General features: G+C 44.7%; 1 protein-coding gene across 1 annotated transcript in view; it reads left to right on the top strand.

Annotated features, from left to right (window-relative positions):
* LOC140202063 (uncharacterized) overlaps positions 1-13681 on the top strand; it is a 381219-nt gene that overhangs the window by 329643 nt on the left and 37895 nt on the right. Inside the window, 3 exon segments of the mRNA XM_072266920.1 lie at positions 1686-1932; positions 2628-2734; positions 4150-4323. Of these exon segments, the coding sequence (XP_072123021.1) occupies positions 1686-1932; positions 2628-2734; positions 4150-4323 (528 nt within the window).

Consider the following 13681-nt stretch of genomic DNA (forward strand, 5'->3'; position numbering starts at 1 on the left):
AGGATGCTGTCAAGTTGCATGCCTTCTTGGACAATGTCTCCCATCCACTACATAATGTACTGGTTGGGCACAGGAGTACATTCAGCCAGAGACTCATTCCACGGAGATGCAACACAAAGCGTCATAGGAAGTCATTCCTGCCTGTGGCCATCAAACTTTACAACTCCTCCCTTGGAGGGTCAGACACTCTGAGCCAATAGGCTGGTCCTGGACTTATTTCCTGGCATAATTTACATATTACTATTTAATTATTTATGGTTTTATTACTATTTAATTATTTATGGTGCAACTGTAACGAAAACCAATTTCCCCCGGGATCAATAAAGTATGACTATGACTAAGACTATGTCTACATCAGTGTTATCTTGTGTTTCCATACAATGTTACGTTAGGCTGTTACACATCTATTGTCAGAGAAGTACCTGCATGAATAGGTAAACCACCTTCATACAAGCAAGGACAGAAAACAGGGCAAAGTGAGTATACTTATTTATTCAGTAAGCAATGGGTCAAAGTATTTGGTGAGTACATTTCTAACTCTTTTGGCTTCAGTCCCGTTGCCGTCTGTTCTGAAATTGTTAGGTTATGGGGGGGATCGCGTTTAAGAAAACAACGAAATGCTGCTCTGCGGCCATCTGTTCCGGCACGTCATGACAGCGTTTTTAAATAGTCAAAAAAGCTCACTTTACAATTTAACTCTCATGCCATTCACACCACTGCATGGTATAACAGCTGTCCGGCAGTGTTTGCGCGGTACCAAGCAGAAGCAGAAAAAGTATTGTTGTTGTGGTGCTGTCAGGACGGCGTTTTAAATCTCTCCATTTACCCCGTATACATTACAACGGATGTTAGGCGTTTTCAGATTTATTCACTCTGGAGACCGTTTCTGAAAATCTCCGTTTTCCAGGGATGAAAACACCGCTTTAGTCTGGACGGAGGGTCAAGAGAAAAAAGCTTAGTTTTCAAAATTATCCGGCATAGTGTGGACGTAGCCAGTCTCGAACCTATGAGAATTTTGACAGAGGTAGTCAGTTCCCTTGCCCTGCTGTGGACCTCAGCAATTCCCAGCTTGTGATTTTATCTGACATGTACATTTTGCTTCTCTGTTACCCATTTTACCCTACAGAGGCTAGAGGAATTGTTAAAGATTAATGCATGAAGGAGATCAGAGATAGAATCCATCATCCATGATTACTTATGGAAATCCTGCAGAGTTTCATAAATTTGTCCCCTCCACCCCGCCCCCCCCCCCACAGTCTTAGAATTAATGTCTCAGGGCATCTCAGTAATGATGAAGCAATTACAGATCTCACGTTCAAATCCACTGTTGTATATTTTGCTGAAAGTGATATTTTGTGTTTTTTTTCTCTCCAGTATTACATCAAGTGACCCAGAGTGACTGTTATCCTTGCCCTCAGTGCAACATTGCATTTACCACAACAGATTTCCTTAAACGGCATTTTTAGACGACACGCTGCAGCGTTCAGACCAACATCAACTGGAGAACCATCGTCCTCTAAAGTAAATCAAGATGGTCAGAGTCCAGTGTCGAAAAGTAGGCAGGATCCATTCACACTATCCGATAGAAAGAGAACATTTGCCAAGTCAGATTACCCTCAAGCTGGCAAAAAGGAGAGACAGCATGAATGTCCGGTCTGTGGTAAGCGTTTCACACGGGCGGAGAGCTTCCACCGACACCAGCGGACCCACACCGGAGAGAGGACGTATAAATGTTCCGAATGTGGGAAGAGTTTCAAACAGGCAGGGACTCTCCACCTACACCAGCGAACCCACACCGGAGAGAGGCTGTATAAATGTTCCGAATGTGGGAAGAGCTTTGCTTATGTTCACCAGCAGAAATCTCACTCTCGTGTTGAAACTTGTCACATGTGTGGGAATGTCTTCAGGGATCCATCAGCTTTAACAGTTCATGTGAGTTGTTGTATCGAACAATAACGAACACAATGGTAATTAATTCCGTATTTATTAAAGTTCAATGATTCTTTCTAAATGGCTTCGAATAGTTTTTTCTCTCAAATTGTATTTTTTTACTTATACGTCCCGTATTTTACAATTTTTCTTGATGTATTTATATGAGGTTGCTATACAGGCACGGGTCCCCTCGTTTCCCACAACCTGCGTGAATTGGAATTCGAGGGGCGATATCACTGTTGCATGTTCCACAATCTCTGTCAAGGCAGCATCTTCCGACTGTGTTTTTATTATATTTAACAGATATTTCAGTGATGAAACAAGTTTAATTCGTATCGTTCTGCATTGTACGTATTTAAAATATTGCCGAGTAAAATTATTGATCAGCATCCCATGTTGTGCGGGTAAAATATGTTAATGTTAATAAACTGATTGTTTTCTAAATAAACGTGACTGAATTGTTGTTTTAGAGGTGGTTGCGTAAAATCCTGTCTCCGTTGCGCACTGTATTGCCGGTTGTTGTTCAAGGGCAGTGTAAATCTGCTCAGCATACTCCCGGCGTTGGTCACCCTCCTACCTCTGCAGCTCAGTGCACTTCATCCCTGCTGGTTGCAGTCTAACTGCTCATTTGTCGTCCAGCATTCACAGGCTTTGTTTTGCCAAAATTCTTCCGACTCCTCTGACTACTACCACAGACTGCGACCGGCTACCACCGAGGTCTGTGTCCGGGTCGCTTGATCCATATTCTTTGTTCATCCGGCGTGCGTAAAGTTCCACACAGTGGGCGTCTGGAATCCAGTAGGTAAGGGAGTGGAATCTGGTAGGTACGAGAGTCTGGAATCTGGTAGGTACGAGAGTCGAATCAGGAATTTCTGACGATTCAAGGCGAGAACGGAAATGCTGTGTTCCGTAAGCATACATAATAAATGTGAGATGAGTATAAAGTAGAAATTGTAATTTGCACTGTTTGAAGATTCCCCGCCCCCACTGGGGGCAGCGCGGATTAGATGGAGTGCTTCTGACTCCCCCCCCCCCACTCCGATTTACCTGTTGGGGCGAAGGAAATTACCTTTATTGATGATGTGATAACTAAAAGAAAGGGTGCGTGCAGTGAATAATGATCCTTTAAAGACTGAACGTGAAGTTGAGGGAAGTTTGCTCGCAGTTTGTGTGTTCTGTGCTGCTTCTTTTTGTGTTCTATTGAATAACCGAACCATAGCAGCTACCCCTCTGCGGTCTGTGCACATTTGGCAAAGCCCAAAATGACAAGCAGCGTTTAAAGGGAGAGGAAAACTCCCTGAAAAACACTTCACCCCAAAGAAATGTACAATGTTCGATTATTACAGATAGCCTGTGTGTTAAGCTTAGCGAAGGTTGCTGAACAGTCGACAGTAACAGTTCTTACTGTGACTTCTCATCTTTCTCTCTAGCCCAGATGAAAAGTCTCGGCCCGAAAGTGTTTACTCTTTTCCCTAGCTGCTGTCTGGCCCGCTGCATTCCTCCAGCGTCTTGTGTGTTTTGCGTTGGATATACTGCATCTGCAGATTTTCTCCTGTTTGTCCAGACTAGAAGGGATTTTGTGGATAATTCTGGTTACACGACTTTCGTATTTAGAAATATAATAAGCTCGCTTGCCCCGACCCTTTTCCTGAGATCTGTCATTCTGCTGCTAGGTACTACTCATTTTATTTACTCCCCATCCTACATTGGTTTCCTATGCCTCCCAAACCCTCGTCTCCAGAAACTTTTATGAGCCTCCCCCACCATCTTCCTATCTTAGTATCCCTGACATCTCTAAACTTCGAACTTTTCCTGAGCCCAGGTCCAAACCCCACAATTCGCTGACCACAGCTCCACCCCTACCCTTCCCTGACCGTAGTTCTTAACTCCCTACACAACCTGCTCCGCACTAGCTGTCCCGACCCACCGCTGGTCTCCCACGGCTACTCCTCATCTCCACAAATTTATTTGAATTTCACTCCCCTTGCATATTCTCTGAACTCGCCACCCTTTTCTGATCCTGTAGATTTCAGCCCTCTCCTAATTCTAACTGCAACCGTCTACGCTTTCCTGACCCCACTACCCGTCTCTGACTCTGGCTTCCTCCCCCTACCGTTCGCTGACTACAATCCCCTACTCTTCCCTGAACCTGTTTCCGACATCGACTCCAGCTGTAAGCTCTTACCCTTTTGCTGACTCCTGCTCCAATCTCTCAAGCTTCGCTGAACCCAGCCCCAACACCTTTCACTTCACTGGCCCTGTTGCCAACCTCTGTTACGTCTTTACTGTCGGCTCTGACCTTACCTACCGTGAGGCAAAAAGCTCTTTGTCCTCCTGTACCCAAATTCTCAATGAGCTCTGCACACCCCATAATGCCGAGTTCTTCCATCGGTGAGTTTATTTCTGCCGTAAGAACTTCCCCCCTCCACCACCACCACCACCAGGAATAATCCATTTCTCCTCCCTTCCTCTGAAGGTAGAGGCCCAGAGCCAGTAAAAGTTCCTCATATGACAAATCTTTAATGCTGGAATCATGTTCGTGAACCTTTGAACGCTCTCCATCATCAGCACCCCCGTTCTTTAATACGGGGCCTGAAACTGCTTTATGAAGCCCTGAAGCATTGTATGCTTCTTTTTGTATTCAAGTCCTCTCAAAGTGAATGGTATCATTTGCATTTACTACCAGTTTAGAAAATAGTCAACACTTTTATTCCTTCTACTAAAGTGCATGACCATACACTTCCTGAAACTTTCATCTGCCACTTCTTTACCCATTATTCTAATCTGTATAAATACTTCTGCAAACTCCCTGCTTCCTCAACATAACCTACACGTCCACCCGTCTTCGTATTGTGCACAAACTTGGCCTAAAAGCCATCAACTCTGTCATTTAAATCATTGAAATGCACCATGAAAAGAAGCAGTCCCAACACTAGCCCCTGCAGTCACACCACTAGTTACCAGCACCAATTAGAAAAGGTAAACACAAAATAATCTGCAGATGCTAGGGTCAAAGCAACACTCACAACACGCCGGAGGAACTCAGCAGGTCAGGCAGCATGCGTGGAAAAGATTGGTCGACGTTTTGGGCCGAAACCCTTCTTCAGGACCGTAGGGGGAAGGGGCAGAGCCCCTATAAAGAAGGTTGGGGGAGGGTGGGAAGGATAAGGCTGGTAGGTTACAGGTGAAGAACCAGTAAGGGGAAAGATAAAAGGGTGGGGAAAGGGAGGCAGGGAGGTGATAGGCAGGAAAGGTGAAGAAAGAATAGGGGAAAACACAACGGGTAGTAGAAGGAGGTGGAACCAAGAGGGATGAGGTAGGCAGCTGGGGGAGGGGGCAGAGAGACATCAGGATAGGGGAAGGGAGGGGGGGAGGGAATTACCGGAAGTTGGAGAATTCTATGTTCATACCAAGGGGCTGGAGACTACATAGACGGTATATGAGGTGTTGCTCCTCCAACCTGAGTTTAGCCTCATCATAGCAGTAGAGGAGGCCAAGTATGGACATATCTGAATGGGAGTGGGAGGCAGAGTTGAAGTGGGTGGCTACTGGGAGATCCTGTCTGTTTTGGCGGACGAAGCGGAGGCGCTCGATGAAGCGGTCCCCAATCTGTGTTGGGTTTCACTGATTTAGAGGAGGCCGCACCAGGAGCACCGGATGCAATAGATGACCCCAACAGACTCACAAGTGAAGTGTTGCCTCACTTGGAAGTACTGTTTGGGGTCCTGAATCCCCAGCTGCCTACCTCATCTCTCTTGGTTCCGCCTCCTTCTACTACCCATTGTGTTTTACCCTATTCTTTCTTCAGCTTTCCTGCCTATCACCTCCCTGCCTCCCTTCCCCCACCCCTTTATCTTTCCCCTTACTGGTTCTTCACCTGGAAACTACCAGCCTTCTCCTTCCCACCCTCCCCCCACTTCTTTGTAGGGCCTCTGCCCCTTCCCCCTACAGTCCTGACGAAGGGTTCCAGCCCGAAACGTCAACCGATCTTTTCCACGGATGCTGCCTAACCTGCTGAATTAGAAAAGGTGTAGTTTGTTCCCACCCTTTCCTTTGCCAATCAGCCAATGCTCTATCTATGCTGCCAATACCATGGGCTCTTATCTCATTTAGCAGCTTCATGTGCAGCACCATGTGAAAGGCCTGCTGAAAATCTGAGTACACATCTACCCATTCTCCTTTCTCTATCCTGCTTGTTATTTCCTCAAAGTATTCCCTTAGATTTGTCAGGTATGAGTTTCCTTAAAGTAACCATGCCTATTTTATTATGTGCCACACTGGCATATAATTTCCTTTCCTCTGTCTCTCTCACATGAAGAGTTGAAAGACTTATGCAATTTTCATTCCTCCGGAATCATGCCAGAATCAATTGATTCTTGGAAGATCATCACCAGTGCCTTCACAGTCTCTTCAGCTAATTTTTCAGAACCCTGGGGTGTAGACCATCTTGTCTGGATGACTTATCTATCTTCAGATTCCAAAGCACACTCTCCATAGTAATAGCAACTGCACTCATATCTGCCCCATGATCCTCTTGAACTTTTGGCATGCAGCTAGTGTCTTCCATGTAGAAGACTGATTAAAAAGTAGCAGTTCAGTTCTTCTTCCATTTCCTTGTCTCCCATTACTGTCTCCAGCATCAATGTCCAGTTGTCCCATATCTATTTTTGTATCTTGCTTCTAGAAACTCCAGTCATTGCTGCTCTGCAGTAATTCTTGTTAGTGTCCTCTTCCAATTAAGTTTAGCCAGCTCCTCTCATATGCCTCTGTGATTCCCTTTTCACCACTGCAATACTTATACATTTGACTTTAACTTCTTCCTCTCAAATTTCAGGGTGAATTCTATCATATTGTAATTGTTGCTTCCTCAGAGTTCCTTTACCTTAAGCTCCCACATCAAATCCAGTTCATAACACAACACCCAATCAGAAAGCACTGATCCCCCACTGGGCTCAAGCTGCTCTAAAATGCCAAACCCATTTGCGTTCTACAAATTCTCTTTCTCGAGATCCAAAATCTGATTTTTCCGATCTGTCTGCATATTGAAATCTCCTATGACTATCATAACATTGCCCTTTGGACGTTATTTTTCTATCTCCCATTGTAACTTTGTAGCCCATATCCTGGCTACTGTTTGGAGGCCTGTATATGGTCCTTTTGTGTGGCCTCCATCGCTCGTGGTCCACCATGGGTACTGCACCTCTGTCAATCACTGGAAGTGGCTTCTCCAGGGCGCAAGCCAGGGCAGAGTTGATATGGAGATCTGTCTGTTGCCCATGCAGTGGGACCCCCCTCTCTATGCTGATGATTGGTCCAAAGGAACGACGGAGGTCGGTACGGTTTGGTGCCAGCAGCATCGCAGGAGTTGCCGTGCCGGTGCTGGGTACAGCAGTCAGCCGCCTTCGGGACTCCGACTCCGGACTTTTCCTCTGGGTTTACTCCTAAAGCCTTTCCCGTGAGCGGGTACAGCCGCAAGACAGCGGAGGTTTGAAATTGGAGTTTCCCTCTCCTCGATGAGCTACCATCCATGGTTAACAAGCCCCATCTGCCTGGAGCAACTGGTTTTAAGGCACCAGTGGTCCGCCTTTGCCCCTTCTCCTGTCAGTGAGAACAGCTCCACCAGGCATAAGAACTATGCCACGCGTGAAGGCCAGGAGTTGGACTTGGTTGTCAGAGGCTGTTTGAGAAGCAGGCCAAGAAAAGCATTTGTTTAGCAGTGGGAGCTTGTCCCCACTACCACTCTTTGGCTATGACTACCCTTGGAGCCTTTTTACCTTTGTTATATTTAACTCTACCCAAAACAATTCTACACGTTCCAATCTATGTCACCCCTTTCTAAGAATTTGATTGCATTGTTTAGCAACAGAGCTATGCTACCCTGAGAAGGTGATAGATAGGACAAATGAAGAGGTAGTTACATCTAAGGTGCAGGACACCCTAAACTAGGTGACAGTTGGGAGGGCAAAGGAATTAAACAGCAAGTGCAGAGTGTCCCTGTGGCCACCCCGTTGACAACAGTTATACAATTTTGGATACTGTTGGAGGGAATGAATGACCTAGCAGAAGAAAGTCACAGCGGACAGGTCTCTGGTACATATTTTGTCTCTGTGCTTCAGAAGGGAAGTGGGTAGCAGAGGTAAGCTGTAGTGATTGGGGATTCATTAGTTAGGGGTACAGAAAGGAGGTCCTGTGGACGAGAATGAGAATCTTAGATGGTATGTCGCCTCCTGGGGCAATGCTCTGGAATATCTCTGATTGAGACTTCAGCATTCTTAAATGGGAGGGGGAATAGCCGGAGGTTGTTGTAGGGTCTATGTAGGGAGGAAGAGTGGAAAGGTTCTGCAGAAGGATTACTATTAGTGCCACATGCTAGTGAGGATAGAAATAAGATTATACAGTTCAACACATAGCTAAGGAATTGGTGTAGGAGGAAAAACATACAATTCTTGGATCATTGGGCTCTCATGTAGAATTTATTCCTGAGAAGGTAGAAGACTGAGGGGAGATTTGATGGAGATATTCAAAATTATGAAGGGTATAGATAGTGTCAATACCATCAGACTGTGACCATTGAGGTTAGGTGGGACTATAAGCAGAGGTCATGGATTAAGCATGGAAAGTGAAAAGTGTAAGGGGAACATTGAGGGAAAACTCCTGCACTCTGAGAGTCGTGAGAGTGTGGAATGAACTGCCATCACATGTGGTGCATGTAAGTTCAATTTCAATGTTTAAGCAAAGTTTGGATGGAAGGAGTATTGAGGGCTATGGTTCCAGTGGACATTGATGGGAGTAGGCAGTTTAAAAGGTTTCAGTAAGGACTAGATGGGCTGAAGGGCTTGATACTGTGCTGTACTTTTCTCTGACTCTGAGCCCTTCTGCTTGTACTTTCAATATATTGTGATCCCTGGATGTTAAGCTCCCAATTATAATTCTCTATCAACCATGATTCATTGATGCCCACAACATCATACCCGCCATTCCCTGAGTGAACTACAGGATCAACCACCTTCTTCTGTATGTTAAGTACACTGAAATATAACACTTTTAGTTCTGTATTTATTACCCTTTTGATTTTGTCCCCGTTACACTGCAACTCATCCCAGTGACAGCAATTTTGCCCTATCATCTGCCTGTCCTTCCAAACACTCACTACACTGTGTATCTGCTTGAATACCACATGCTCCGTTGTCAACCCAATCACACAGTTTCTCATCCCCTTGCCAAATGCCAAGTCCCTACTGAGAAAAATCAGAAAAATTAGACTCAAGCGCAACTGAGAAAAGTCAGGCTACAGACTCCTGCATCGTTACTACGCGTGTAACCTCTGTTGATCTCTCCTCTACAACTTCCATCCGCTAAGTTCCCCAACCCCACACTGCCCATTTCAACCCTTACCCAAGATCCACCAGAATCAGATCCAGGTTTATTATCACCGGCATATGACGTGAAATTTATTAACTTAGCAGCAGTTCAATGCAATACATAATCTAGCAGAGAAAAAAATAATAATAATATAAAACATAATAAATAAACAAGTAAATCAATTACGTATATAGAATAGCTCTTTTAAAAATATGCAAAAACAGAAATACTGTATATTTTAAAAAGTGAGTTTCAATGTCCATTCAGGAATCGGATGGCAGAGGAGAAGAAGCTGTTCCGGAATCGCTGAGTGTGCGCCGTCAGGCTTCTTTATCTCCTACCTGATGGTAACAGTGAGAAAAGGGCATGCTCTGGGTGCTGGAGGTCTTTAATAATGTACGCTGCCTTTCTGAGACACCACTCCCCAATGATGTCCTGTGTATTTTGTACTGTAGGCTAGTGCTCAAGATGGAGCTGACTAGATTTACAACCTTCTGCAGCTTCTTTTGGTCCTGTGCAGTAGCCCCTCCATAGCAGACAGTGATGCAGCCTGTCAGAATGCTCTCCACAGTACAACTATAGCTATCACCTGGATTGGAGCTGGGGCCTGGGTCACAGGGAGAAGCTGCATAGTTTACTACATTAGTTCCTGCAATGTAGAAGATTGAGGGGATCTGGAGAGAGTGAACGTCCTGTTTCCTATTCAGAGGTGTTTGAAAGAGAACATAAATTTAAGATCGGGTGAGAGGTCTACAAGGGACATCAGGACAGCTTCTTCATGCATATCTGGAATAAGCAAACAGAAATAATACTTCATTAACAACATTTAAAATCCATCTTAATTTAATTACATGAATAGGAAGGGTTTAGAGGGCTATGTGACAAACACAGGCAGATGGGACTTCACTCTGGGGCTACACAGTGTGCATGGATGAGTTGGGTTGAAAGAACTGACTCCTGTGACTGATGAAGGGAAGCACAGCAGATATTTCCTTCACTGTCATATCTACCAGTTTTGGTGGAATTAGACAGGAATATGTAAAGGTTGATTGGGAGAGGATGTTTCCTGTTTCAATCAACCCTTACAATTTCATGTCTAATGCTAATAAGTTCCATTTAATGAATGGAAGTAAAATGGGATCATTGTGTGATTAAAGTTGTGCAGGTTGGTTCAGAAGCTAATCAAACAACCTCTGCAGGGTGGAGATACTCTAGTGAGGACTGCATTGGTGCATCTTCATGCCCCCAAGGCGAACTTGTCAATTTCATCAGCTTTACCTCGAACTTCCATCCTGCCATAAGTCAACTTCGGCCATCTCTGATACCTCCCTCTCTCTCCAGAGTTTCTCTCTCTGTAGATAAACTATCAGCCGACACCTTTTATAATCCTACTGATTCGCATAGTTATCTCAACTATACCTCTTCCCAACATATCTCCTGTAAAAATGCTGTTCCCCTCTCTCAATTTCTTCACCTCCAAAATATCTGATTGTAGGATGCAATTTTCCATTCCAGGACATCTGAGATGTCCTCTTTCTTCAAAGTACGGGGTTTCCCTCCTTCTACTATTGATGGTTCCCTTAATCACATCTCCTCCATCTCCCATACATGTGCACTCACCACTTCCCACTATTGTAATAGTGATAGAGTTCCTCTTGTCCTTACCTGCTACCCCATCAGCCTCCACATCGAACACTATCCTCTGCAACATCCATCATCCTCAAGGAACGCCACCACTAAACATATCTTTACCTCTACACCTCCCTCCACTCTCTGCAGGGGTCACTCCCTCCGTGATTCCCTTGTCCATTCGTCCATCTCCACTAATCTCCCTCCAGGCATTTATCTATACAAGTGGCCCAAGTGCTACACCTGCCCCTACACCTCCTCCCTCACCTGCATTCAGGGCCCCAAACAATCCTTCAGGTGAGTCAATACTTGGTATAGAAGTCAACCTGGTATGAAAGTTGTCCTGTCCAAGACCGGAAGAAGCTGCAGAAGATCATGAACTTACCCCGGCACATCACACAAACCAATCTTTCGTCCTTGGACTCACTTTACACCGCACGCTGTCAGAGCAGTGCTGACAGGATAATCAAGGTCACGGCCCACCCAGCATACACACTTTTCGTCCCTCTTCCCTCCGGGAGAAGACCCAGGAGCTTGAAGACTCGTACAACCAGATTTGGGAACAGCTTCTTTCCAAGTGTGATAAGACTGCTGAATGGATCCTGACCCAGATCTGAGCCATACCCTCCAAATATCTGGACCTGCCTCTCGGTTTATTTTTGCACTACCTTACTTACCCTTTTCTATTTATGATTTATAATTTAAATTTTTAATACTTACTATCGATTTGTACTCCAGGGAGCGCAAAGCGCAGAATCAGATATTGCTGTGATGATTGTACACTCTGGTATCAATTGTTTGGCAACAATGAAGTATAAATTAAGTACACTTCACCTGCAAATCGCTGGGGTCACCTATTGTGTCTGGTGCACCCTCTACATTGGTGAGACCCATCAAAAATTGAGGGACTGCTTCATCGAGCACCTCTGCACCATCTGCCATAAGCGGGACTTCCCGGTGGCCAAACATTTTAATTACGATTTCCATCCCTGTTCCTACCAGTCGATCCAGGGTGGGGGGAGGGGCAATACCTTATACTCTATCTGGGTACCCCCCAACTTGAAGACATGAATATCGATTTCTCCTTCCGCTGAATGGAAAATCGTCCCCCTCTCCTCCATTCCCCATGTACTTCTTGTCACCTGCCCTAGGTCCCCTCCCCTTCCCTTTCTACGATTGTCCACTCTGCCCTGCTATCACATTCTTTCTTCTGCCCTTGACCTTTCTCACCCATCTGGCTTCACCTATCACCTTCCAGTTAGCCTCTTTCTCCTCCCCCACTTTTAATTCAGGCATCTCACCCCTTCCTCTCAGTCCTGAAGAAGGGTCTCAGCCCGAAACATTGACTGTTTACTCTTTTCCGTATTTGCTGCCGGCCCTGCTAAGTTCCTCCAGCATTTTGTGTGTTACTCGAGAGAGGAGCCTGTTGAACTTGTCTCTCTCACTCATTTAAAATGGTTGATAAATATTATGAAAATAAACAACTGGAAGAAGTCAGTAGTCACACAGCATCATTGGAGGCAAAGGGGTGGTCGATATTTTGGGTGAAGACCCAACATCAGGGCTGAGTGAAGTGCCAAGATAGCCAGTGTATCGAAGAGTGGAATGCAGTCTCCATAAGCTGAATGCAAGCTGCTGTACTTCCAGTTTGTTTTTGGCTACACAGTGGCAGTGGAGCAGCAAAGGACAGATAGGTCAGTGTGGAAATGGGAATGGGTGATGGGGTGGGGAAATGAAATGACATGCAATGAGTAGCTCAAGATATTCAGAGTGCAGAGAATGTAGGTGCTTTCCAAAATTTTGATTGGTCTTGCCTTTCAGTTTTAATCTTAATAATAATCTGTAACTCACTGTTTCATGACAGATATATTAAAACATTAAGACACATTAGGAACACTTTAAGATCGTCTTAAGCATTTGAACATTTTTTGTTGCGTTTTCCTGAGGAATGTTGATTGGAGATGCTGGTTGCTCATTTACTTCCATAGCAGCAGCTGACTCACTGAGATTCTCTCATTTACATGTGAGCAGCCTTGTGTCTCAACAATTTTTTACGCTAACTGCCTCTTATATCTAGTAATTTTAGTTGAGATTGTTTCAAACTTGAGAAAATTCCTTCTCCTGGATGTTGACCAGTGATATACTGTATTGCAATGTTCATGATCAAAAACTACTTAGTTTCAAATGATTGTTTTATATTTGCATTTGTTTCAGTAACATTAATTTTCTTGGAAGGACATTCCCGTACATATCGGAAACTGTTCTGCCCATAATGGGGAAAAATACAGAAATACACATTGTCTGGTGCCCTCCACAATCTATCGCGAGACAAGACTCTGGGGTTGGATGAAGTGATTGTGGAGTACTTCGTGAGCTTCTCAGTCCTGGAATGGTGGGGCATGATGGTTCGGGAGGGTGGTGCTGACTAGTGTCATAATGAAATGCAGAACAGAAGCAGCTTCTTTGCCCGAGTCCACACCAAACAACAAGAAAACAGTTCCACTAATGATACAGCTCTCATTACATGCACGTGTAGTTCAAATCTTTGAGTGATTATGCAGAAAGTTTGAAGTTAATAACTCATCTCCGTCTAACTTAGGTCATGAACTTATCAATCACCCATGCTGTGGACCACTTTTAGGAGATCCAAGAGGCTGACTTCTACAAACAAGGGATCCGTATGCTCCACAGCAGCTGGACTAAGTGTGTAAATGTAGGAGTGGACTATGTTGAAAAATAAATGCGCTAGGTTTTCTAA

The sequence above is a fragment of the Mobula birostris genome, chromosome 8 (assembly GCF_030028105.1).
Source record: "Mobula birostris isolate sMobBir1 chromosome 8, sMobBir1.hap1, whole genome shotgun sequence".
Taxonomy (NCBI): domain Eukaryota; kingdom Metazoa; phylum Chordata; class Chondrichthyes; order Myliobatiformes; family Myliobatidae; genus Mobula; species Mobula birostris.